The following is a 26898-nucleotide window of genomic DNA, read 5'->3' as shown; positions in this document are numbered from 1 at the left end:
GCGCTGGCCTACGAAGCTTGCGGGCCACAAGTCAATGCCCATGAGCGCACCGAACGGCATGGGCAGAGGACTGTGCTCAAACATGCATGCGGCTTCTTAGGTATGTGGGGTTGTAGGGTCTGGTCGGGGTCAAAAGGTGTGGTCGCGGCGGAGTCATCAGTTTGTTGAGTCTTTAGTTCGGAGCGGGGGCGTGAACGGCGAAGTCGGTTCTGGTCTGTCGGGTTGGGACACAGCCGGGCGGTGCGAATCAGGAACACAGGACCGGTGATCACAGCAGACGCAGGACGCCCAAACTTCAGGTCCAGGACGGCAGTGATACCCCGCACCTCCCACCAAATGTCAGCTGACGTCAAGCCGACATAAACAGGACGCCATGACGAATGGTGATGACATGATTTAACGTTTGCGGGTCTAGCCCGAGCACTCCTGCCCGCGCCACTATCCTCTTTTTCATCTTCTAGTCCATGACAATATTATAAGGCAGTCATATCGAGAATGAATGGGCTCTGCCATTCTTTAAGCACGCGCAAATGACTCACAGCCTCCATTTTTTAGCGTCATTACATTGTTGGTCAGGGTCACGAATCGGATGCACGGTGACTTTGCCGACATGCAGCGTTCAAGGAAAGCGCAGTTTCATTGCAGTTCACAGGTTACGGATCTGACTGCAGGCCGCGAAGCAGCAATTTTCGGGCGCCAAAACCTAGATACATTGTCTCTAATTTTGTTGGCATGAAGTGGAAGATACGGCTGGAAAAAAATATCATTCGCAATCAATAATATAGATGATAAAATCTGCCCCATGATCAAGTGCGAGACATTGCTTCCATCGTAAACAGAACTGTAGAGATGGAGGATTTCACCGTCCCAAGCTAATCCCGATCTACTTTACGCGCAAGATGGCTCAATAATTCGGTACTCAGTTGCCGGCACGAGTTGAAGCTTTCGGGTTGACGGTACTAAACCACGAGGCAAGAGTGCAGATATGCCTTCGAAAGGACTACGCGCGTGCAAGAGATTAAGCTCGGAAATAAGCAAAGTTTTTGCACGAACTTCTATCCTGAGAGTCCGGGCTACCGTAGAACTGGCTAAAGATAACTTCGTGGGACCCCTAATGTCAAAAAAGAACTGGATGCAAACAAGAAAAGAGAGAGTATTCTGGGTCGCTTATAGAACGTGCCCGCCCAGCCTCCCAATACATGGGCAAGCGTAATTTTCAAATGGTCTGCATTTATTTAATAAGCCGGCACGAGTCGATTCAGTAAGCGAGTGGAAGAAGAGCGAAATTAGGAGCATACTTCTAAAAAAAGGACGAGGCCGGTCTTGAACTTAATTATAAACAAGTATAATGTTACACATTCTTGTTTTTAATGTGGACCAATGAGAGGGAAAACGAAGGAAAAAAAGATGAAGAAGGAATCAGAGCAAAGCTTCAATCGCGGAAGGAGCCGGTGGCTTTACTCTCATTAAATTTGACTTGCTCTATGCACGCGCCCAGACAAGGAGCGACTCCTCGCGGTGGGCGGAAAAACTTTAAAGGGCGCGTAGCGGGCTCACGTTGGTGTTAATCAAATTATGCGTCCATTAACATCGAAACCCGACCCGGGCTGGCTTTCGCCTTTGCGCAGCGACTGAATATTCATTCACAACGTTGTTACTTAGCAGAATCTTCTCTCTTTTCCTCTTGCTCTCTTCAGAAACTTCTCTTGTTTCCGGCATTAAAAGATAAATAAATAGAGTGAAACGAAGCCGCATTGGTTTCTGCTTACTTAACCTTTTTTTCCCGCTCATAGAGGGTAACACTGGGGCGCGTTATTTTTTTAGCTTTTGCTCTGAAAACTGCTAGGATAACTCCTTGCATACGAAAAAGAAAAAAAAAATCTTGGAGTCTGAAGCGCTTGGAATGTGAGGGCTTCAGCGGAGGAGGCTTCGTGAAAAGAATTAGAGAACATCCACGAGCGAAGGCATAACAAGGGACGATCTCTCGATAAAGCGCTCACTACTAGCTCCATAATCGCACCGGTCTTTTGTTTTCGGGTCCAGGCCGGATAGACGGGCAACGGCGAGGCCGGGATAAAGAGGGCGAAGGGGAACAATAGCAGGGTCAGGCTGGCCTCGGCCGTAGGGTTGGGTCGACGAGGGGGGAGCCCGCCGCGGGGTTACTGCTGGCTGGAGCGCGAGAAATTGATAGGGCGAAACGCAATACTTTTATTCCATTAAAGCCTACCTAATTGAATCTTCCTCTTGTTTCACTCTGGCCTTTTCTTCTGCGCGCTCACTCGTCCCGGCCACCGGGGCTGCCGCCAGCCAGGCAGCCGCTGTTTAAGCGCCTGACAAAAGACAGGGCACACGGAACGACGCCAATGCTACGCCCTCCTCGAGCTTTTGTTCGCCCTTTTAGTTTCTCCCCTTCACCCTCTCCCATGTTGTCAGTTTTGTTGCCCTTTTCTTTCTCCTGATTGCTCTCGTCTGCTGGTTCACGAGGACAGACACGTGAAACGCGGCACGCCTTGGTGGTAACCAAATCTGGCCGTCGCGCACATCTTCAAAGCCGTTGTGGTGCGCTCGTCGACGCTGGGACGACAACCCGCGGCGCGGCCAGGCAACCCGCGTGATTTAATCGAAAATCTAGGGTTCACGGCCTTCACTCGGGCTTCAGCCTCAAAGCTCTTATTTCTCTTCTGTTCCCTCAGCAAACTAGGCTCAACGGAGTCGTTGAACTTTAGCGAGAAACCTAAATACGAGGGTATCTTAATCGATTTTTTCTTATTTAATTTTCATAAACATTACTTTGAAGCGCGCGAAGAAACTTTGAACCTCTGTATTGAGGCTGATATCAAATTACGTGGATTGCTTGCAGTCCCCCCCCCCCCCCCCCCCCCCCCCCCCCCTCGACAACAGCAAATGCTCGAGGGGAAGCCATCGGAGGGTTTAAGCTAAAGGTTAACTACTCAACCATTCCCTGTCTTATGGTACCGCTATGGAATGAAACAGTTGGGCTGCTGTGGTCAGTTGAAGCTTTGTGATTGTTCGCTTGGATAGAGACCAAAGGTAGCAGGCTTTGGAAGCAAAGTAAGGTCGGAGCGGCCAGTTAGCTATGTGGAAGGTGAAAGGAGAGAAAGCTACCGCTTTGCACCTAAATGACTCGCGCCGCCCCACGCACCGAAATTGATCCTGTAATACCCACGTTGCCTCCCATTCTTAAAGAACAGTGTTTCTAGCTGCTTACACAAGCAGCGCACAAGAACTCTTAGGGAGGAGATTGCTACTACGAACTGCGACGGGCTTCATCTGACATTAGTCGGAAGTGGCATTACGGCGACGCGCTTATTAACAATGTAATCGCCAGCAACAACTTCGAGCTCAGCCTCCCTGTAGATTCCCTGGAAATGACACAGAATTTCTGATAGACCCGACATGGGGTCGAGTTTGTCTCTCTGTTGGCGTGATGAGGTTATTATGCTTACACAGCTACATACGCTCGCGCTTTTAAGCGTGTGCATGCAGACGGGGCCGGATTTATGCGAAAGCTTATAGGTCGTCTTTCCACCGTCTCTTTTACGCCCCCTCTTTCCTGTCCCTCAAGGCGGGGTAGCCAACACGAACGCAGTTCTGCTTAACATACCTGCCTTCTCGATTCCCTTCCGCTCTTTTAAATGGAAGTGACAGCTGACGAAAAGGTGGTCCTATTTGCGCAGAGCCTTTTCTGAATTTTATGTATAGAATTTTTTTTCAACGCTTTCCCAAAATGAATTGCTTGTTGATGGGGGCTAGTTGGCTTAAGTCGGATCAATGATGATGCCCGCATAAAATAGTACAACCTTTCCCCCCCTCTCTATCGCCCTCTCCCACTTCCTTAAATCAGCCCCTGCTTACAGACCTGGCGCAGCAAGCGTCAGTGCTTGAAAAGCAGCAGGCACTCTTGAAAATATCCATAGCTGAGACTATCTTGAAAGGAACGGCACAATTTTATTAGCCCATGTACCAAATAGCCCGTACAAGAGTTCTGCTTGAAAATATTTATTAGCCATTTCCTAATTATATTTGTGGTTCCAGCCAGATGCCGTGGTTCGCATTACTTTGTAGCGCGCTGGGTTCAGGAGTATTTAAATCGTTTCTGACAGAATCACTACGCATTTTAGACGACTGACAACTTTTCCAGAAGAGAGAGCAGAAATACCGTGATCAACGCTTGGCTGAGTCTTCTCAGCGACGAGTGAGATTTGTGTAAAAGGCACTCATTCGCTTCCGAGTTTGCAGAATCAACGCGCTTTTCTCGCATTTTTTGAATTACTGTATTTTTTATTTATGTTTTCACACAATATATTGCTTGTATTGCGCGTTTGTACTTCTTCTTGGGTTTGTATGAGATAATTTTTTCCTTGTCTCAACTTTTGTATTTAGTTTGTGCTTTCTGTTTTTAAGTTATTTTACATATGTTTCTTTCCCCGCCGTGTTAAAATCTCGAAAACACAATTGCAGTGTCAGTTACTAAACATACAGGAATTTTCGATGCAAATAATTTGTCTCAATGAACTATAGAAACCAATTTAAAAATTTCCTCTCGCAATATGATTCGACAAGAAGTTTTGAACATCATAGGATATAAGCCGTCACGACTTCAGTAGCGGAACCGCCTTTAATACGTGACAAGACAGTCGACGTTCGTAGTACCAAAAAACGAACTGAGACGACCGTAAGCACAGCCGTGTGATGTCGGCTACGAAAGAAAAGATGCCGTGGGAAGTTTAGTGCCACTTTTTTCGGCTTTGATTTCTTGGACCCTTCTGTATCCTACAGCTGCGTGTGTACTGGAAAGAAAGTGGGTCGACAGAAGCGCGTAAACAAAGCACCGCCTCCACAAGACAGTTGTACGATGAAGTACGTTTGCTTCTATAATCAAGGTAAAGACATCTCAGAGCGCCGCAAATTCAATACCCGCCTGCGGAACGAACTGCCCTACTTTTGAGGGGTCGAATGAAATTCGCTTTTCTAAATGGGAACTCAAAAGAATCAAAGCAAAAACTCGAAAATTTACTGTTCTTTTTTTCCGGGAAATTTGATTTTAAAGTTATTCGAAGATAATTCTCGGTATAGTCTATTGCCTACTACGACGTCTCAAAAAATGTTTTCCGGTTGCGCTCTTTTTCCTTCCAAGTTTATCGGTTGGGTTCGGAGTCGAATCGATGGAGTTATATCCGAACATATATTTTACTTTCGATTGGAAACATCTTGACGGAAGACACTGGTAACACTGTTTTCTCCAATACACAATAAGCTTGCTTTGGTGTGTTTGTTGCGGCTGGAAAAGTGATTCTGCGAAACGGGAAGACGAGCTAAGCCTTTTTGAAAGTTGTTTTGCCACGCCCTAGAGGTGTTTCGAATGACGCGGTTTTAAATGTATATTCGACTGTAGCATGTTCGTACATTTTGACCCGCCAGTTGCCTTCCTTTTTTTTCAAGAAAGTAAGAAGACTTTTTTTATTTCCGGCCGTGGTTCTTTGTACCCTCAACAGCGATTCTGTTTCCTAAATTTGCCTTTGCATACAAAAGAGTGTTCATTACGATAGTAACTTTTAATACAAAATCATCATTTGGCTCATAAGGCGAAAAATCCGCCGTTGTTGTTACGAAATACGGTACGAAAACCCATGTGACCTCATGACGTCATCAACACTTCCTACCACGCAATTAGGAAAGAAAGAAAACTAATTTTTTTTTTAAATAAAACTTCTCCCGGAGTCGGTTTCCAACCTAGGCTGGCGCGAGCAGTAGCTTCGCTAGATATTCGATGCCGTACAACCCCAGGCGCGCTAAACTGCCAGTCTCTCGCTCTTGGTTTGGGTATCGTCCTCTTCATAAACTTTTGTTTGGGTGGCTCAAGCAGATCAGCTTCGCTGGACACTACATTAGTGTAGTACGCCATCACCCCAGCACCACACCCCGCGTGCATATTTCCGCATTCACAGCACCTAAGCAGCACGTAAGTGCCTACCGTAATTTTTTTAGCGAAGCCATTGCGTAAGCGAAACTGACGTACCTTCCCGACAAGGTTTTATTAAAGAAGTGTTAAAGCGCTAGCTTTTCAAGGGTGAGCTGCAAACGTGTTATACAAAATACCATGCCTTTTAAAATACTGGCGCTCGAAAAAAATACACCGTAAGTGTTCTGCACTGAAACTGGTAATTAAAATAAAAATGGTCATGTGATTTAGGAATTAGCGAAATAATGTTCGTTTTCTAAAGCGTATATAAGAATAGAAAACCTGGGTAGTATACTCTCCTTAAAACTCAACTATAATGATCCTACTATTCTGTAGGGGTGAGGAGTCATTCGTTGAGTCACTTTCGCCTTGAAGATAAAAAGAAAGGAATTCACGCTCAGAGAATGAGGCTACTGGAAGAAAACGGGCACTTCCGTAGCTTTCTCTTAGCTCTACAAGAGGAGTGAGGCTAATAGAAAACGCTTGCGATATATCCTTTTTTCTTATTTTTTGCGCCATTTTCTTCCGACAAGAGCACTGCTCGCTTCCAGCGTAAAATTTGTGAACCTTTCCCGGGCGCGCCTGCTGCTGCAGCTGCGAGGAACCAACCAAGCCCAGACGCGGAGACAGTTTTGTCGCCGAGTCGCAGCGTCGAAGTCGTCTAGCGAACGGACTCGGTCGGGGCCGAAGTGCGGGGGGCCGAAAGAACAACGGTGTTCATTACGACCGGGGTACCAGTCCCGAGATAGCGGGGGGGACCCATCTGGTAGGGGGTTTGGGCCGCCTTGTAATCAGAAATTCAATTACAACGCTCTAGCTCCCGCTCCTCCACTCCTTCCTATCCTTCCTAGTTTTTATTTTCTTCTTCTTCTTCTGCTCCGAGGTCTCGAATCTCTTACGCTGTCTTACGGAAAGGCGCCGAAACGACTTCGCGACACTTGGACGGCGATGCTTCGGAGCCGCGTTCCCGAGTCGCGCTGTCGCAAAGAGAAGCTGCTTCCCGACCCCACCTTCCCCCCTTTCCACTTCTCCCCGCGCCCGAACACGTTATTGGAGAAAAGCCCTGGTTACTTAATGGCGCCTGGCCCGCGCGGGTTTTGAACTGCGTAACAGCCGCCTCGAGGTGACAGCGTAGGCACGCGCGAGCATTGATTAAGGTCTCTCTCCCTGCGTCCTCGGCCCGCTCCACAGAGCGGCTGATACGCTCGCTCGGTTGTTGTTAGGGTGGGGGTCGAAGAGGAGGGGTGAGGTCGCCGTTTACTCCGCCTGACTAATTGCCCGAGTCGCGTTTCAGGCCAGCAGCGTTGCCGCGGCGTATACGCGTCGGAAAAGGGTTTTTCGAGAAGGGGAAGGCGAGAGATGGCGTGAGAGCGAGGTGGGTGATGCGATTTCGAGACGACAGATGGCACTGGAACCGCTTGAAGCCTTGGTCGCAGGATTGTGGGAGGATGCGGAGAGAACGGAAGAGAACGGCGAAGGGCGAACGAGATTGAGGAGGTTCGAGTTTAATGGGAGGGATTTTGATTCGAAAAGTCGCAGGCTCCGAAGCCATCTGTGGTTCGCTGTTATCGTTTGAAGCCGATGGGGGGTTAAAGGAGAGAAGGAGAGGGGGCTGCTCGCCTGCTGTTAAGGACGGGAGGGTGAATGGAGACTGAGCCGCTGCTGACTGCGAACGGTCCGTCCTAGAGGAAAGCTTGTAACTCGAGGCCCATTAATTTGAAAAGATTGCAACCGTTGGCTCCACCAGAGGAGCTCGGCTCCGACGCAATGCGCTTCGTTTTTCTTCGCCGATGCTTGATCCTATTGTTTGTAAAGTCGAGTGTACGTGTGACGCCGCACTGCTATTTGCTTCTTTCTGGGAAGCATGTTGCGGTACTGCAGAGCTGAAAGAGAGGAGAGAAATTGATTGCCCGCGCGTTTTGTGGCCGGCACATGGTTTGGAAGCATACAAATTACGCCTGCTTTGTCATCTTTTGTTGCCAGGCTAGCTAATGTTTTTCGTTTCTCCCGACTCTTTATTTGTTGAAGACCGTGAATTTCGCTTCGTTAGAGAAAATATAAGTCTCGAGCACATGCCCTATTTGTCGTTTCGCTGAAGCTTAACTATTTTGATTCTGTTTTACACACTTTTACTACTTCGTGGCGCGGCGTGGCTGACAGTAGGTTCGACAAGAAAACTACGTTTTCAGCTATGTTTGACATCGCTCTTGATGCATCTCCCCTTTGCCGTAGTACTTAAACAACCTTACTGGACGTGGCTGGCCTCGTTTGTTGTAGATGACATAGCTTTCTTCCGGTAGTAGCTTTCCGGTAGTCCACATGTGGACTGTTTTATATGTGTTCTTCCTTCCAGTGCCAATTACCATTAATCGCACTCTGACGGTGTGCCAGCGGTTGGCTAGTGGGATGTGGCTCGACTTTCAAACCCCGGAGATTACTAACACACAGGGGCTAAAAGAAAAAACTACGTTTACGTGTTTGAGGATAAAACCAACACTTTTTTGTCTCTAAGAATCAGCGACCAGTTTCATTTGACTAAAAATCTATTTGTTGGTCGGTAGCGCAGCTTTTATGATTGCTTTGGATGCCTGCCAGTCACGCCCGCATCTCAAAGAAAAGATATAAATCTAGTGCTGTGAATTGCATATTAGGTGTCGTATACTATAAACTTTCGATTTCCCGATCTCCGTTTCGCGTCAGTTCGGTCGTCTGTCAGTGGTTACTCAGAGCGGCTTTCAAGCGTCTGTGGTAATCGACCCGGCCACTCGGTGGTTTGCGATTGGATCTTACCATTGTATGGAATTCGATGCAATCGACAATGATGAGGCGCATCGGAGCACTCTGTCAACAGCAGGCGACCGGACCTGATCAATGGCTGTCAATGGATGCGATATGCAGTCAGGTGTACTACAAATCCCAAAACATGCCGATATAAGCGCATTCGGTTTGGTTTGGTTTGATTTAGGAAGGTTTAACTTCCCAAAGCGACTAAGGCTATGAGGGACACAGGAGTGAGAAGCTCCGGAAATTTCGACCCCCCGGGGATCATTAACACGCACTGACATCGCACAGTACATGGGCCTCTATCATTTCGCCTCCATCGAAATGAGCCCGCCTCGGCCGGGATGGAACCCGCGTCTTTCGGGTCAGCAGCAGAGCGCCATAACCACAGAGCCACCGCGGCGGGTATAAAAAAGCACTCAAATCTACGTCTAACACAACAAGGCATATATATCCCAGCACCGCACATACTACACTGTAAATCCGCCTAAAGTACGGGACTAACGCCAATGCTCAAAATGGCCAGTGCTAGACTTGACGGCCTCCTCCGGTGTTCAACTCCATCAGCACTAGCACAATCCTTTAGTTGGCTTAGTGATGACGTGCGTATGCCAGTGAAGTTGTCTCGAAAAACTTGAAGAGTAAACGGAACTCTCCTGCTGTCCTGCTGGGTGATAACAACGCCATCCCCTAGAGGGTCCACATTCCTTTCTTCCTGTCCTGTCCACGGTCTATATAGCCCAGGTCCACCTGGACTCGCATTACCAGAAATATTCTCGTCTCGTAAGTCCATTATTATAGGAAGACCTCGACCTTATATAATTAGCGAGTTGAGTTGAGTTGCTGTATGCTAACGGTGGAATTAGGCTTGCTTATTCTGCCGGCAATAGCTCCACCGTAGCGTCACTTACATGTTAATAACATCCTAAAACTGGTCAGAGCTGCCCCGCTATGCACAAAGTCACTTATAATAGAACATAGGCCACTCCCGTAGTCATCATCTATGCACACATTCACTCACAGCACAACATTATCCACTCCAGAAGTCACCATCTGTACACATGTACAGTCTCAGTAGAGCATAGTCCATTGCAGAGCCACCATCCATGCACACACTCACTCACAGAATAAAATAGACCATTACAGAAGGCGCCATCTACGCACACATCAAATCACAAAAGACCATAGACCGTCCCTGCTGTCACCATTTGGAGTCAAGATCAGTGTCCTGCAGGAATGTTAAAAGAAGGCATGAAGCCTCTCTTCTGCATCTCTTGTTTCCACTCGGGTAGAGAATGTCCTGAACTGTGCTGTGAAAGGCTCCTGTCCTCTTGAAGGAAGCGAACATCCCATACCTTTCCGCGTTGTAATAATTAGCGGTCAAGAAAAAACAAGAGGGATGCCAGAACTGCGGTGCGCTCACCGCAAAACAACGTAAATAGTGGAGTGTGATCTGTACATGTATCGTTGTCAAAGCATGCAGCTCCACTAGATGTGGGTTTTGAAACGCGCTTCTTCAACTTTATGCGCTTTGTAGCTCACGCAGTTATCTTTTGCAACGGCAAGGTCCTGCTAAACCGACAATGCAGTGCACCCTATGAGAGACGGCGGATTCTTTTCTGTCTCCAGGCACTCATCACAACGTGCCATTTCGTCCCGGCCTCTTGTGTGGTTGCACCGCAAAATTTGGCGCCCAACTAAGAACTTTGAGCGGAGCCTTCCTTGCTGAAGACGATTGAGATCGCCGCCGGGAATGCAAATGGCAGAAGCCTGAACTGCAAAGTGTGCTAGTTCAAACTCACGAAAGTTTGCTGCACAGAGACTGCCGGTAAAATGGTCGAGCAGGAGATCGGAGTAATGTTGCGAAGGCACACTTGCTTGGCGTTGTCTACCTTTAGGTGAAAACAAATACTTTCAAGGGGTAGAAAAGCACCCAACATCCTTAACTACAGGGACACGAGCGCTAGCCAGCCGTCGTTGGCTCTGATTCCACAAGAGCCAGCCTATCATAGTCTGTGGCACCATTTGATAGTACCCGATTGTAGACTTTCCCCGATATGTTTGATGCTTTGTATTTATCGTGCATGTTTCCTTTATATTGTAGCCTTTCCTGTCGGAACAAATTACTTGGTTGCTAGTCAGCACCGGTGTCTGTGTTCTCTTCCGGGCTGTCTGTTAGCGCTGTTCAGTCGGTTTCCAAAAACTTACTTTAGTTGCTTTCTCATGCCATTTCCCATACATTTACCTAATTGAACTAATCTTGGTTAGTCGTAAAGCCCAGAGAGCATCTGGACACCATAACGCATTGCACTGCAGGGAAACAAGAAGTTCCGACGCTTCTTTAAAGAAAACTTGAAGGATGAATTGAAATCGGCCTGTATCGATGGACTACTGCCTTGTAATGACGAAAACGCTGTTTTCACCGAAAGTAAAGTTTTTATAGACTGAAAAGGTAGAAAAAAATAATGAATGGACGATCATATGTTTCATGTGACAATTCTATGAAAACAGTTGGATTTATTGTCGTTGATTGTTTTGATGCTTTTCCTCTAATGACTGCATGATCGCTCCTCGTTTGGGCTGCAGGCTTCACTTCCACAGAAAACAGTTTGCCGGGGAGGGTACAGTAGCACTGCTTTCGCAATAGAGCGAAATATACTAGCATCGTCACCATCGCCCGCTCTCGCGAGCAAATTGTGGTGAAGAGAAGGCAAGTTCTTTTGGGCGGATCCCGGAGGCCAGGCTACAATGCCATCCGGTGATTACTTCCTGCCGATGATTACGGATTCCCTTTGAAGTCACGTGGCTGAATTGAGTGGCGGGAAAAAAATTTTCCACTTTTAAATTTAATTTCGTTAGCATCAAATTCGTCTTTTGCTGCCGAGAAAACATCGCCTTTCCGAGAAAGCGCCAGAGAATAGATTTCTGCTAACAATAAAAACTGAATGGAGTTGTGCCCACTGCCCTTTAACAAAAGCGAGTGACATGATATTTTTGTTTTGCTCCCTGCAGATACTAGAGGCGCAAGCTTTATTGAAGCACGGGTGCGAAGGACCACAAAGAGAGCGGCAAGAACCACGTCGCCAGAGGCATGAACCTCGTTCCTTAGTTTATTTCCAAACAAAGAAGCGCACCCTACACTCTCCCCTAGCTTTTGTTTATCTAGGAAAGTTCTGTATTAGAATACCAGGGCGTCACAACACGCCATTGTGTCCGTAGGCCTCCTGCCGTGAAGCAGCCTGGCGGGTGCATCCAAATCACGCAGGGGCTACTGACCTTTCTCGCGGCCGAACGCGATTTCCTGGTCGTCTTCTCTTCTCCACGTGATTTCCGGTTCCGGCGTCCCCTTGGCAACGCACTTGAGCGCCGCTTCACCGCCTTCTCGAACTTCGGTGTCCGAACTGGTGTTCTCCTCGTCTATCTTGGGCGGCACTGCGTAATAAAATGAGGCCATGGAGCAACCCGCGCGACACTTCGCTTTGCGAGCCAATCGGCACGATGCTAGGAAATGCGTCGCTCAGGGAGAAAGCATACACTCATGGCGGATGCAGAAGCTCCCAACTTGCGCTTTTATTTCAACGCTCTTTTCGGAAATTAGATTTAGGTTGTAAAAGCTGCTTCTGACACGACCAAGGAAATTGAATGTTTACAAGCAACTGCAGCCCAACACCGCCACCTGTAGTTGTTGCGCGTACCATACGTAGAGTGTAGATAAAAATGGGGTAAAATCTTCATATACCTGTAGCAGCTGTGAAAAATTCCACGCGGCAAATGTTATGAAGGAACAAATTAAGCAAGAAAACAAACTGCACCTGCGCGCGAAAAGCCGGTTATAAAAAAACTTGCAGCAAAAACAGCAATGCGTTATTTACCAACAGGTTATTAGCTGAATATTAAAAACCAGCATCCTTTAATTTAGATATCACATTTTGTTTCGTTTTGTTTGACACCGGTCTTGCGTCATCTCGTAGTAGGCATATTCATTCTGCTCACTTTGCATATGGTGACTTCCCAAAGCCAACTGCGTACCCAAACGCATACACTACGAGAAAAAAAGCTGCAGAAAGAAACTACATTTATCACTGCTTTGCGTTTCTTCGTTTTTATGCTGGCGCAGTACACTGTGCAATCAGTTAGCGCATAACTTCAGTCTTCCTCTGATTTTGAACAAACCAAAAATCGTAACCATGGAGTTTCCAGACAGCATAATGACTCGCATTACAGAAATGGGCACTTAAAACTTCCAGCGTTTCAGTATGAATGTTACAGCGGAATGGTTAGTAGAGTAGGGAATAAAAATTAATGGTCAAAAGAGTCAGTAATATAGTGGTCATTAGAGTCAGTAAAAATATATTCTTATTTGCATAAAGGCTAAGCAAATTTATGTTTCCGTTTTGATGTCTACCTCGGCGATCAAAGCTGTTAGTGCTCGGAGCATTGGAAACTTCGTCAATTTTTCATAAGTGCCTTAAATATTTTTCTAATTCCTCGATATTATAAACACAACACTAATAAAAAACATGGAGAGTAACATTCAGTGCGCCGGAAACTACACCTGCGCTCCGAACTGCCGGGAAGTAAGACATAAGAAAAAACAAAGCTAACACTCTAAATAGGAAGTAACCTAGAGCATTTTTCGGGCGTCCGCTGTGTGCGCGACCAAATATGTCGGCGAGTCACATCGTTGGAAACGCTGTGACGCTCCAGTACTCTATAGGTTGAGACAGAGTGCACAGCGCGTGTAAATTGGAAGCTATCTCTATAGCTATCCAGCTTTAAAAATGCCTTAGGAGCGCCGCTATAGAGCTTCATTACGCTGATCACTCATTTATCACGTCCCGAATGCAGTGACCTTTGGGAATACTTGGCAAAAAAGGGACATGCTACCTGCGCAGATTCTTTTTGGGAAGGAAATATCCTGAGCTAAGCCCTTAGGAAAATAAGACACATCATGCGGGAGCAAAGTACAAGGTGTTATCTTTTTCTCCACGTCTAAAAGCATACTACCAACTTGTGCAGCGCACAACTCTAAATTTCTAAAATGCAATTTATTCGTTGCCTGCGCAGTTTTCTCGTGTAGTCGTAGGAACGTGTCACGTTGTCTTAATGATCCCTGAAGTCCAGGGTGCCTGCTTTCCGAAAACAGCTAGGACTCCAAATGGGCCAGGAACTGTTCCCGCGCAATGCGGGACTGAATGGTAGCGCGAGCCGGAGCATTGCAGACTGCCGCGAAATCCGCACTCGTCTGAGTTGCACATGTACAACATAAGCAGCATAGTAGCAAGGCTAAATGGCATTACAGTAGTGTTTCGTTGATGCCCTGTTTACAACACAAAGCGAAAGGAGACAAGTAATGGGCGGCCATAATACTGTCGTGCAAAGCAGCCAAGTCTGGTAGCACGTTAGCATAAACGCGCTAAGAAACTCATCCTCGCAAAACAAAAAAAAATCCCTGCGGAATCGTTCTATGTTAAGCATCTGTTCAACGATCGCCCTTTTTTCTATACTCCAAGCCTACACATAGCGCCAAGGCCAGAGCAGGCGCACACACACCTTCCGATATATGCGGATCACACAAAGCATGAGGGTGACGCTAAATTCATAACGCTACCTGTACATAATTTCATTTTTGTGGCTGCCACCAAACCGATATCGGTTTCCAGTTATCTCGCCTCTTTGGCGGTCGTCTCGTTTACTGTAGTCAATGGTCCGCTAGGAAAACCACCAGTCACAACCCAGCTTAAGTACAAATGGCTTTCTGCATTCAGCCCGCGGCCTTGGTGGCAGCTCTCTCCGTCTTCATTCTCTATCACGACCTAATGGCTTTATTCGTGCGACTACAGCTACACAGGAAGGCTGCGTGCATGGCAGGAGCACGAGCTGTGGTCAGTCATTATAGCTGGGGAGAAACTAGCTCATTCGTGATTGCCAACTCGAACGACGCTGTTATCCCACCAAGGTCGCTCATCTAACACAAGATTTGATCACCCATAATTCACAAGGCCATTCTCGCGTCTTCGAATGCAATTCATATACATGCTGCTCGTTTGACTCTCCGCCGTGGTGCCCGAGATTGAGGCCATCATCATCATCAGCCCAACTGCGTCGATTGCAGTGCAAAGACATCTCCCATCGAACGCCAATTACGTCACTTTTTCGCCAGCTCTACTGCCTCCTTATTCCTGAAAACTTCACAATCACATCCGCCCATAATACTATGCCATCCCATGCTTCGCTTGCTTTCAATTGGGTACAGTTCATTACCCTGACAGGTCACAAGCTATCTGCTCTCTGGATAAGATGCCCTTCTCATGACCACTTACATTTCAGCTAGGATACCACCAAAGTATCACCCAGTATGACGAAAGCTAGACGGTACACTGCGTTCAGCACTGCAACTGGCGTAGCAGTTCAGAACCGCCAGAAAAGGCGCTCACCGACCACGTTGAGGTATCCCACTTGGGACTTCATGGGCGACGTGTTGATCTGGCACATGTAGGCGCCGCGGTCGCGCTCCTGCACGTCGTGGATGTGCAGGTGCCAGGTGCGGTGGCCGTTGTGGGTCACCTTGAAGCGAGAGTTGTGCGTGATGACGCTCTTGGCGAGCGTCAGAAGCGTGAACTTCTCCACGAACATCCAGGCCACCTGTGGTAGGTCAAAAACAAAGTCCCTTTTAACCCCAGGCATTGGAAACGCCAGAATACTCGTAAGAATTTGCATCATTTATCATTAATGAACCCATAATTGCGGGAATTTAAAGAAAAAATCGGGAGACTTATTAGGAAGAAGATGATTACAGGATATTCCAACTGAGCTAACTGTGATGATTTCTGATTATAAAAGGAAAGTATAATCAGGTGGAAATATGCAGGCGCGAAGAGAAAGTCCAGTGCGAAATTCAAAACAGCTCCATAATCAGACCACACAGTACTACGACTACAGAAATTTTTAGCTATTTACCCCTTAGGGTTAGGTTTTGCAATGATCCGTCTTTCAGCAGACTTCCTGCAGCTATGGCAGCTGAAGCTGGCAGCTGACATTCAGCGCTTACTTTTATAAGTATGTTAGGAAAGACTGTTTTTTTTTAGTCTTGTTAGCAATACACGTGTTTCTGCAAGAACAAATGGAAATTATTTACATTTTTACGCCCTGTATTAAAGGTGAGAGGCCCGGCGTTGCGGCGTTAGACTTGAAATGCTCGGACGCAACGCCATCAAGCTTTAACTCAACATATGCCAGATTCTTGCGGTTCTCGCATGTACAACAGATAATATGCAACAGAATGTGCATTCCTCGGGGTTTTTCTGCGTTTAGTGATGTTCGCATTGACAAAAATGCCCCTCGAGATCCCCATAAACGCAGCTGGCACCGTCACATTGTGCGAATTGAAAGCGCCATGGCAATAACTGGGTGACTCTGCCCGGCGGGAAGAATCTTAGGCTTGCGTGATCTCCGCAGCAAAACTCGCCCGCGCCACTCTCTGGGGCGACGCCTGGCGGTCATGAGCGACTGTCAGCCGCGCATTTCTGCGCCTGACAACGTCGTTCCCGCAAGTCAAGTGCCGTGGACAGAGCATGCGGCGTCCGACTTTTATCTTCCTTGGTTGGCGGAATTCTTCTCCAGTGTCGCTCTTCGCCTATTTTTCTAGGCAGCATCGCAGAGGCTTCCCTCTGCGGCACATTTCGAGGTCAAGGAAAGCAATTGTTCAACACGTCCACGCGGTCCGTGTCCGACATTTTGCATCAGGACAGCGAACAACGCGGCATGCTTCTTATTATTTTCTGTTCTTGCTTTCTCTTTATTTTTTTGTGGCCAATCTCTACCCCCCCCCCCCCCCCCCCCCATTTTTTCCCGTGGGCTGAGCTTTCTGCACGTCCATGGTCAGACGTCAACCGCACACAGGCCGAAAGAAATTGTTATGGTAATTTGACACGAATAAATTTCGGCGAGCGCATGCTGCTGATTTTTGGGTGGGGTTCGAGCCTTTCAGTTCACGACTGTATAATTCTTTTGCCAGTTTCTTTGCTTTGTTCTCAGAAAAAATATCACGCTGCGGGAGAGCGTCCGTGTAAGGCAGCGCAAATGAGCATGTTTTGTGTTTACATTTTACGAAGTCGAAGAAAACTGCCTGGAAGTATTTTTTACACCGCGCTTTCTGGCAGCCGTATAGCACTAGAGAGACTGGAGCTGCAACGTAAAGACAAACGATAACATTGGGAAAGGAGCTTCTCAGTTCGTCCATGGCTTTTTAGGAGCTTATATACAATTTACGTCCCCTCAAGGTCCGGTCAGCCAAAAAGGATAGAAGCGTATATTGCATTATTTTATATTAGGATCAGGCTTTATTGTGCATCTCTTTACAAACAATAAAAGGAAGAAACCATTTTTTTTATATTTTGGCAGCCAATGTACAGATTTGAATGAAATTTCCTGCAATTAAAAGAAGAAGGTTCAACTCTAGATAGTGACGTATCTATGACGAGGTTGTCGGATTTTAGAATAACTTGCGCAGATCGCAAAGTTAGAATGAGTTCAAGATTTTTGTTGAAAACTTTTAAGCTGCCATTCAGAAAAGTGGCACCAAAATTATTGCCACTCCGGCCAGAAAAGTGCATATAGCCGCGAAGTTGACCTTCCAGGTAGGTCCTGCTAATATTCTGTCAACAAATATTAGGCAAACGTCTTATACCGGCTTAACTTTGGCACTCAAGATGTAACTTGTCATGTTAATTAAGCGCTTGTCAGTGTGAAACACCATTTTACTTTATCTGCGTCATTCTGTTCACTGGTACCTCCTGTATAATCTCAGTATGCATCATATAACTAGCAGTTAAACATATTGCACGCAGACGTTAACATTTACTCGGCAGAAATGATGCAATGCATCGTGAAATTGTGCAAATACTTCCGCACTTCTAAACCGTCAGCAGCGGCGCATCCCAACACACCAGTGAGTACGTCACTTCCGGGATTTCGCCACATCAGAGCCCGTCACCAGCGCATTTCGAAGCGCCCTTTGCCACGCGTGGCCGCATCAGCTTCTAATAGGCCCCGGATGGCTGGAGGACTCACTGACGCGCAGTACTGGTTTAGTTCCGGTCCAGTGCCAGTTCTTTTCTGTCTGAAGGCAGGCATTTCTCAGGCGCAACGTTGTGCCAGGCGTTTGATCGTTTTCGAACCACCGTCGTCGCGTCATTTGCGCAGCCATCGCACAACACGGTTCGCAGCGCAATCGACGAGCTGTGACGGATGTCTCGGCTTTTGCTCTCGAAGAAACAGGCAAGAGCCGGGGCAACATCCTTACTGCTGCCTGTCGATTCTGGCACACCGCGTGGAATCATCGCAAGCAGTCTGAATGCACCTCTAAAATTGTTTAATCTACCACGACCGCACCTAAATAAAGCGTGGCCTAACGTTGCTACATTGCACTCGACGACAGACAACTGCTCTCGAAAGTCTTGCTACCGAAAAGTTAGTATTTTTTTCCCCCAGCGAAACGGTTAGTGGCACACATCTGGCGTTCGCTTCGAAGTTGGCGTATGAGTTGGCGTCACACACCACGTGACTTCACCGACAGTGAAGAGCCATCCGGGTGCGCTTAGCACAGGTGTTGCGGCTTCTTTTTATTTAATCGCGAAAGCACAAAACGCGAACGCAATCATAGCTGCGCTGGTTGAACGCTTTGATGAGAGAGCTCAGTCACTGAGACATCTTTAGCGTGCTAGCACCAAAACCCCCACATTAAAGAACCCCAGGTGGTCGAAATTTCCGGAGTCGCTTTGGGGCGTTAAACCCCAATAAACCAAACCAAACCAATCACAGATTTAGACGATGCTTGTCTGACCAAAGCCTCTGGCAGGTCCCCCACCTTCCACAGTGGGCAGGTGGCAACCTACCAGCAGGCTGTATGGCAAACTTAGTAAAGCTGAGATCTGGACGAGTTGGTATGCATTCATACTAGTGAACAGCGCAAAAAGGCGGGACAAGGACAAGACAAGCGCTGACTATCAACTGGGTTTATTGAAGGACAGAAGGGTATATGTACTAACACATAACACAAAGAAGTAAGAACATAGTGTGAAAAGGGCCGTGAAAATCAAAACCTATGTCAAATGGGAAGTGATGTATGCTAATTCCTTGTTGCTAAGTGTCACGGAAGGATTGCTGATGCATTCGTCACCTTGCCTGTGGATGTAATGCGCTTCCATTATTTCTCGCGTGAGCTTATCTTTATGGCGGAACAGAACTTCGGTTTTTTTGTACTCAGGTGCGCACTTGCACTTTTTGCAGCGGAACTTTGTGCGCGAAAGCCCGTCATTTTGTTCCAATTTCCTTTCTTGCTCTCTTTCATGTTGGCATTTGCACTTTTCACAATGAGCGGCAACGTGATTAAGAGGGTCACTTTTCCTTGTGTTTTCATGCTCCATGAGCCTTTTGTTTAAGCATCTGTCGGTCTGCCCGAAGTAAACAGCACCGCAAGAGAAGGGAATTTGGTACACCACGTTTTCTGCACATGGTACCGAGGGTGAAACATGGTTATCCGGATGAAATAATTTTCGGGGCTTCCGAAAAGCTGACAAAATTTGTAAAAAATGGCCGACCCAATGAAGGCAAGAAGGTAAAAAGACCAGCGGTGGTTCCTTACACGCACGGCTTGTCACACGGTCTCAAGAAGGTTGCCGGCAGGTATGATGTTGATGTTGTGTTTTCTGCTCCCCACAAACTGAGCTCCATGTGCAAGCAGGTTGCACAGGCAAAGGAAGAAAAGAAGAAAGGCTGCCAGGTACGCCAACCTTCCGTGACACATCAGCAATCCTTCCGTGACACTTAGCAACAAGGAATTAGCATACATCACTTCCCATGTGACATAGTTTTTGATTTTCACGGCCCTTTTCACACTACCTTCTTACTTCTTTGCAACATGTGTTCGTATATATACCCTTCTGTCCTTCAATAAACCCATTTGATAGTCAGCGCTTGTCTTGTCGTTGTCCCGCCTTTTTGCACCGTTCACCAGTATGTATGGCAAACTATGCAAAACACTTGATGGCAAAATGCTCTATGGCCACGAGTGGGTTTTGGACCCACGGTGACCCGAACAGATCAGCTTTGCTGGCAACTGCATTAGACCACTACGTCATCGCCGAAGCCGAATTTCCCGCATGTTTTAACTGCCAATCTCCCGCGCTGGGCTTAGGATGTAGTCGTCTTCATCAACTCCCATCCGTGCGCAATGAATCAAAAACACACCGCTATCGCATTGCCGACTTAAACCGAGCTTCGAACCGAAGCCGAAACAGAAATGAAGACCAGAGTGCGAGCGCATCTAATTCACAATTTGCCTAATCACGCTAAATCGTCCGTCATTTTTTTTTCAATTGCGAATGACAACTAGTTAGAAAAAAAAGTTTACTCTCAAATTTCCCTGGCAGTTTTACAGGGAGTGTTATGCCAGAGTACAAGGAAAGGAGGTCTCAAATATCAGGTAAAATTGCCCTATGTAAGAACAGCGCAGGAGGGCACTTGTTGGTTAACTTTCCCAAACATAATCTTACTAGTTGTGACCGAACGAATTTTTCTGACCTATAATGCCGTTTTGGCACATTTCAAGAGCTATTTGAGAACATGAGTTAGGTGAAACATCGTTTATATCACTTTTAGTAAACTAAAATGCGCGCTACTTCAAACCAGGAAATTGTTCTTGCTTGAAATCTTCTCACAATCTTGCGTAAGATAATTCTACATGTGTTGCATACCAGCTTTGGAGTAAGGTCACATTTCTTCTGAAGTGTCGCGTCCTGAGTATTTTTATCAATCAGGATGTTATTTCAGGCTTATTTTCCGGCTTATGTTAGCGACATAATTACTGAATCACTTTGTATAACATGTTCTTCTTCATTTCTGTTCTTCATAACTCCAGACATTACCAAGCTTCATCAGATTTTTTTTCTCATTCACATCAGTTTTTTTTAGTATAGCTGAAATAAGCCACCAATTCTTTTATAAGCAGAGCCAGAACTTGCTGGGTAAGGAACCATGTCTCGCAGCACATTCCACAGACATCACACCAAGCTCTAAAATGTACTCTGGGCCAAAAGTTATTCCACGTGCCAGGATTACATAAGCCTTACAAATTTCTACGCACTTTTCTTTTAGCTCTTTTTCTTCACTCTTTTCGCAAAGTGTATCTTTTTAATACTTCCAGCTTCTCTCCAAGTTACACTTGCGGATCAAAAACGAGAAGTCATTTCGAGAGTGTCGCCTACGCGCACACCTTATTCTCTGTTAGTGGAAGCAACTGAGGTATCTTGGACCTGCACGGCTTGGCATGCAGGGCACCAAAACGGCCGAAATCAGGTCGTCAAACAAAAATAAACAGAATAAACGCAGAGTCCAAGCAGTAATTCAGGAGCGTTAGCGCTGTAGAGCCAAGGCGCGAGCGCGATGTAAAAGCAGGCGCGGGAGATTCCGTGGGAAATTGTCCCGTCGCGCAAAGAGAGCATAACCTTGACAGATGAGGCCCCACCGTACCTACCACGGTATGTTTTGCAAAGGCAATGAGTAAAAAACAATAAAAAGCTGAAATAAATGACAGAGTAGACACGATGGAGAGGAGAATTTTGGTAGTTGCTCCGTATTATTGTATGCACCGTTGAAAAAGCCAGAGCCCTCACTCACTTGAGAAGAGCAAGGACACTCAGAAGCTGTATCGCTGCACCGCCTTACTTCAGAGCGCATTGCATGTTTCCTGTCATGAGGAGTCTTATTATCCAAGTATTATCCCCACCCGCGTCCAGGACATAAAGGGGTGCCCTGTCAGCAGTGTCCTAATACAAAACGTTTGGTTGTAGCTCTGCCAAAAATAGCTTTCTAAATACGGCCAGCTCCCCTGAAGCTGTAATTAAAACTTTGAGGCGGATGCATCGTGAATGTGAAGCAATCATTGCTGGTGCGTCGCCGATGTCTTTGCAAGCAAAGGTATTGAGTCAAAAAGTAGAGCCGCATATGCTCGAGTTGAAAGTATCACAACATGAAAGCCTTTTAGGTGTTTCACGAAGGTATTGAAAGGGGGAATGATTTATATGGGGAATAATATACTGAGAGCCAAAGAAGGGCGTGTTTGCTGAGACGTTTACTTTCAGCAACACTGCACACAATTTCGAATACGAGACTCAGTGCTGCATGTTCCTCGAAACGCTGCATGAAATTGTGTCACGGGATGCGGTTCTTATATTCCACCTTCTCTGCCCTATTCCGTCTACACTTCCTCGTAAAGTTTCCCCTTGTGGGTACCGTATGTATCGCGCTCGCGGTAACAAGAAGCTTTTATCCTTTAGCTTTTAGCTTTTTTTATAGCTTTTACGAAACAAAATGCTAGCTTTTGCACCTAGAAATACTGCTCAGGTAGCATTTCCACAGGTGCGATACATCCACACGTACGATGCTCCAGTTTCAGGTGTAAGTGGATTTGGCGGTCGGCGAAATATTTGCAGCGAAATTCAGACGCGAGACTGTCTTTGCGTGCAAGTCCTGATGTCGTGAGGCAAAGCTTTGAAAAACTGCAAAAAGGCTTATTTCGAGCATGTTCTTTATCTCTGTATTCTTTCTTATCTCCGAACACGAATACTCCAGGCATCAGACCCATGTGACGAGCGAAACTCGTCGTGTGTGGAAGCTCAACAAGCTTCTAGACGTTGGAGAAAAGAATTCGCAGTGAAAAACAAATAAAAAAAACGTTGCGTGTCATTCCGGCATGACAGGTTGTCACCTTTGTAAGTTTCCTTGCAGGAACAAACAATAACCTTTTGGTATCGATATTAACAAGTCCGTTTAAGAAAGAGTTCTACAGAAGAAAACCTTAGTTTCCTCACAAAAGCTCGCAGGCGTGCTCAGTCTCCATTTCTAGCCCACAACATGACAAAGGAAACTTACCTTTCAAGCGACCTTCCACCAAGTTCAGAGTATTCTCAAGTTCAATTCCTGCATCCCACGCAACCTACGCAAAAGAAGATCAGTTGTTTCCGCTTTGAAAACCTTGCAGTAACATATTTTCTTGCCAAGTAGTTACTGTATAAGGGGAGCGATTCACGCGGCTAAAAAACAAGTTTCGTGCGCTTACTACGAGAGGAAATATCCTCAGTTTTCCGCGACAGCTTAAAGATATTTCCACCAGAACAAACGCGAAAAGTGCAGGTGCACTATACGAAGACAGGTCCACCCGTCAGCCTCCACCCATCATGCCGTATCACCCAGTAGCAACGTCATCACCTACTGCTTTTGAAATCGTGTAGCCGCATCGTTTGCCAAGCTTTAACTGAGCGGCGAAAAGAGTGCATTGCACTCAGACGCACAAATACTAACAGTAACGCTTCCTAGCTTCAAAAACAAGCCGAAGCGAGACGAAGACCCAAACAACGCATGTTAGAAGAACGTCAAAGCGTTCACTGCTCAATCAAGCGAGAAGAGATGCACCTCTTGTCGCGATCGAACTCGGCTGAATCGCCCAGTGATGCCCACCGGGCCAGGCATTTGGGCGCCTGGTGGTCTGTCTGGCCGAGCTCTCTCCCCTCTTTGCATCTACGCGCTTCAGCCGCGTCTTCTCTGAATTCCCTTCTTCCAGCACACGCCAGGCACCGCTCTTCCGGGCCTTCCAGGAACGGCGCGTGCTTTGTGTTTACTTTTACATGTTTACGGCCTCCGCGATCTCTCTGGGGCGCCGCTGGCGCACTGTGCAACGTTTTCCACCCACTGCGTGTTTGCCCCGGTGGTTTACAGGGCTCCTCCTCCACCTCGCGGTGCGGTTTTGCTTTCTTCCGCCCAGCCGTGCACCCACACACACACGCACGCGCGCGCTGTTGGTTTCTATTTGCAGAACGCTTCTTGCCTTCCTCTCTTCCCTTTGCCTCTCATCTCATCTCTGGGCGTGCTTTCCTTTATTCCTGGATCCGCCTTCTTTCTTTCTTCTTATTTTCACCCTATCTCTTCTTCCGCCGCCCTCCTGTACGTCCCCCATGAAGCGTTCTTCTTTCTTTTACGGTTTCGTTGCTATGACAGTTGTGGCTTTTCTATCGCTTCCTTCTAAGGGGAAGCCTCTACTTCCTGTGTTGCCTCTCTGTCGCTCTCTTTCACCCCCAGCAGCCTCTGTTTGCTTGGCTAGCGGGCTGAGGTTTAGCGGAAGCCCCGAGCAAAGTGTTTCACACACGAAAACTTTCGTCCTGGCGCCCTTCTTCCACCTCTCTTTCTCTTGAGCCTCCCTCTCGCGAGTTGCACCACAAACACGGGCTCCTTTCTTTCTTGCTCTCTCCATCCCACGCTGTCCTCTTTGCTGTTCACTTGCTTAACCTCAACTCAGTACGAGGAGAAGGCGGGCTCGCCATTGCGTAAAACCGGCGCAAGGAAGAATTCACGATTGTCAGCAAACAAATTTGGTGAAGGCAGCTCCTCACTGGCGGCCGCGGTTCCGTCCGCGCGAATTATCTGGCGCCTCGCCACCCCCCTTTTTTTTTGCATTTCCTCTTTTGCGTGTATTTTTGTTTTTCGGCCACCAAACACGCTTATATATCACTTTTATTGAAATCAGGTGCCTTCGCTTGGCCTCTTCCTTCATTTTATTTGCTGGGTTCACGTTCTTCTTTCTTATCAGTTCACAATTTTTTTGCGAAGTGTCCGTCATACACTGTCTGGGCTGGCCGAAACGAGTGAAGTTACTAACTTCAAATTGGAATTGCACTAAGCTCTTACCAGGAGCCAAGTACACACGCAGTGTCACTATATTTTATGCATTCTATCCAAGTGTAAGCTCGGGTAAATTGCCGAAAACTATTTGGTTGAGGTCTGCGCAAGCAAAGCACTAACAAAATTTAATTTGATTCAGTTCGCGTGTTGGCAAAATTCCCAGTAAGGTGCGTCCGCGCTGATGTTTTATCAGTAAAATGGTAAATTACCGAAATGATAAAAAAGCGCTCGAGTGCGCACATATATCTGAGTGCCCCCCCCCCCCCTAAAAAAAAAGAAGCATACACACACAAAAAAAGTAAGAAATACCCAGGCGTCTCATGTCGATTCAGCCGCCACGCCGTATTGGTTGCAGTACACGCAGCCTCCTCGGATCCCATAGGCCTTTCTTTTCCTATTCTCTATTTACTTACCGAGGCGCCGCGTCTGTAGCGTAAATGACGCGTCTAGCGGGCTCTCACCAATACGCGCAGACTCACAAACGCAAAAGCAGAAGTGGCCATGTACAAACAACGGGTCCTGCGCGTCGCTTCCTGCAGGGTCCACCCTGATTCCCCACTCGGCTCCCTCGCCACCGCGCCTCGGGATGGCTCGCCTGATCCTTTCGCATGGCAACCGCTCGTTTCAGTTCGTTCGCGCTGTTTGCCGGGTTAAGGCGCAAGCGTCTGAGGCCGACGGATTCGATGGAGAAGGCGTTAGACGGAGAAAGCGGGGAGAGGGTATGGGGAATAGGCCGGCGCCTCTCTCAGGGTTGCCTTCCTTGGCTTGTCCCCAGCACGGAGCTCTCCTTTATTCCCAAATGATGCGGAAAGCAAATAAAGTTATGTGAGGCAATGGAGAGAGGCTCGGAGAACTACAAAAGAAGAAGAAAATCGGGGAACAGTGGGAGCGACAAGAACGAAAGAGGTGTTCAAAAGAAACGAAAAAACATGCACGCTGTGGCCACTGGAGAGAAAAAAAGAGGAATCGTCGAGACGTTGGGAAAAATGGAGGAACGGACGGGGAAGACCTATCCTGGGCAGAGGGGAGCCCGCTAGGGGGCATAATGGGCTAGGGAGAAGGTGGGAGGTGTAAAGATTGGGGTTTGTTGTAAGTGGGTAACACAGAAGCGAAGCCCCCAATAAGGCGACCCTGAATAAGGCGAGCGGGCACTTCTAAGCGAAGGTATAGAGGGCACACGTCGAAAGCGGTGAGCGGGACAGCAGTAAAGAGCCCGAGAGGAAGAGGTGTTCATTGAGGAGCGTTATATAAAACGCTTAGACAGAAAAGCGGAAAACAAGTGGAACTTGAATTGAAGGCGAAAAATTGCATGAACGCTGTGCTGCTTCTAGCGCTGTGGGCGTCGTTCGTGATCGGATTGCTTTCTAGGAGTCCAAAGAACACGCCACCACGTACGATTCTGCTCCATCACCTTCTTACGGCCAAAGTATACCGCTATCAAGCGAATTCTTGATTACCCATGGAATCACAACCACAATTTATGGGTGCGGTTTTCACATTTTAGAATATCAAAGCTAGCTCCTGCATAAGATTCAATTTTTTGTATATGCTATATTAACCTTCCCGCCTTTTCTCCTCTTCCTTGTGTGTATCTTACAAGTACTTAACACACTTTTCTAAATTTAAAAGCCTTAAAATCTCCATGGTAAATGGAGTAATTTAAAGCTCACTAGGAAGTGGGGTACGTTTTCCTTCTGTCCCCATTTTCCCGTAGTTCTGTGTGAGTGGTGTGGTCAGTACTGGGCTCCTGTTAGTTTCTGGAGCCGGTGTTTGTTCTCTTGGTGAACTAAATTTTTCTGCACATGCTGTTTCAAAGGAAAATTGTCATTCTTACCTCGTCAAATATCATATTTATAATATACGAAACGACGCTTTATCAAAGCCTATTACGAGTCTATGCACAATGTGAACTGGCCACAGCAGCTCCTAAAGGCTAGTTTACAGTGACCAGAGTACCCTCTGGAGAGGTGAAATAAGATTTTCTCACACGCCAACTAAGTCAGCCTAGTTGTATGTCCCGTCCAGATTTGCTGCGTAGCGAGTTTACGTGAATAATGTGCGCTTCACCCGCTGTCTAGCACCTTTCTGCATTTCTGATATTGTGTTTGCACTAGCTCACGTCCCAACAAATGCTTCGCTCTTCTTGACGGTGTCCTCCAAGACTTTATACTGCGATTTAATGTTGCGCAATTTGAATTTTTTTTTAACAGTATGCAACGGAATCCAAATAAAATTGCAGAAGTATGGCCAACTAGAAAGAAGTTCACGCGCTAACAATAACAAAATTCAGAACGCCAGCAAGCAAAAAGCTGCCTTCAACTGGTGTATCGGAGTCTCTTCCTTCTCTTCCTCTCGAGCAGCACATCATTGCGCGGTGCGAATCAGGACACAGAGTGCCA

The 26898-nt window shown here is 47.0% G+C and overlaps 1 protein-coding gene across 1 annotated transcript in view; it reads right to left on the bottom strand.

Annotated features, from left to right (window-relative positions):
• Positions 1 to 26898, bottom strand: part of LOC149341528 (lachesin-like) — a 142968-nt gene that overhangs the window by 28584 nt on the left and 87486 nt on the right. Inside the window, exons 3-4 of the mRNA XM_089543629.1 lie at positions 15202 to 15409; positions 12041 to 12196 (exon numbers count right to left, since the gene is read on the bottom strand). Coding sequence (XP_089399755.1) covers positions 12041 to 12196; positions 15202 to 15409 — 364 coding nt within the window. The remainder of the gene's footprint in view (positions 1 to 12040; positions 12197 to 15201; positions 15410 to 26898) is intronic.

This window comes from Amblyomma mixtum, chromosome 5 (assembly GCF_055824585.1).
Source record: "Amblyomma mixtum isolate Tamu chromosome 5, ASM5582458v1, whole genome shotgun sequence".
In the NCBI taxonomy this organism is placed as follows: domain Eukaryota; kingdom Metazoa; phylum Arthropoda; class Arachnida; order Ixodida; family Ixodidae; genus Amblyomma; species Amblyomma mixtum.
Note: the sequence above shows the minus strand (reverse complement) of the source record. Positions and strands in the feature narration are given on the sequence as shown.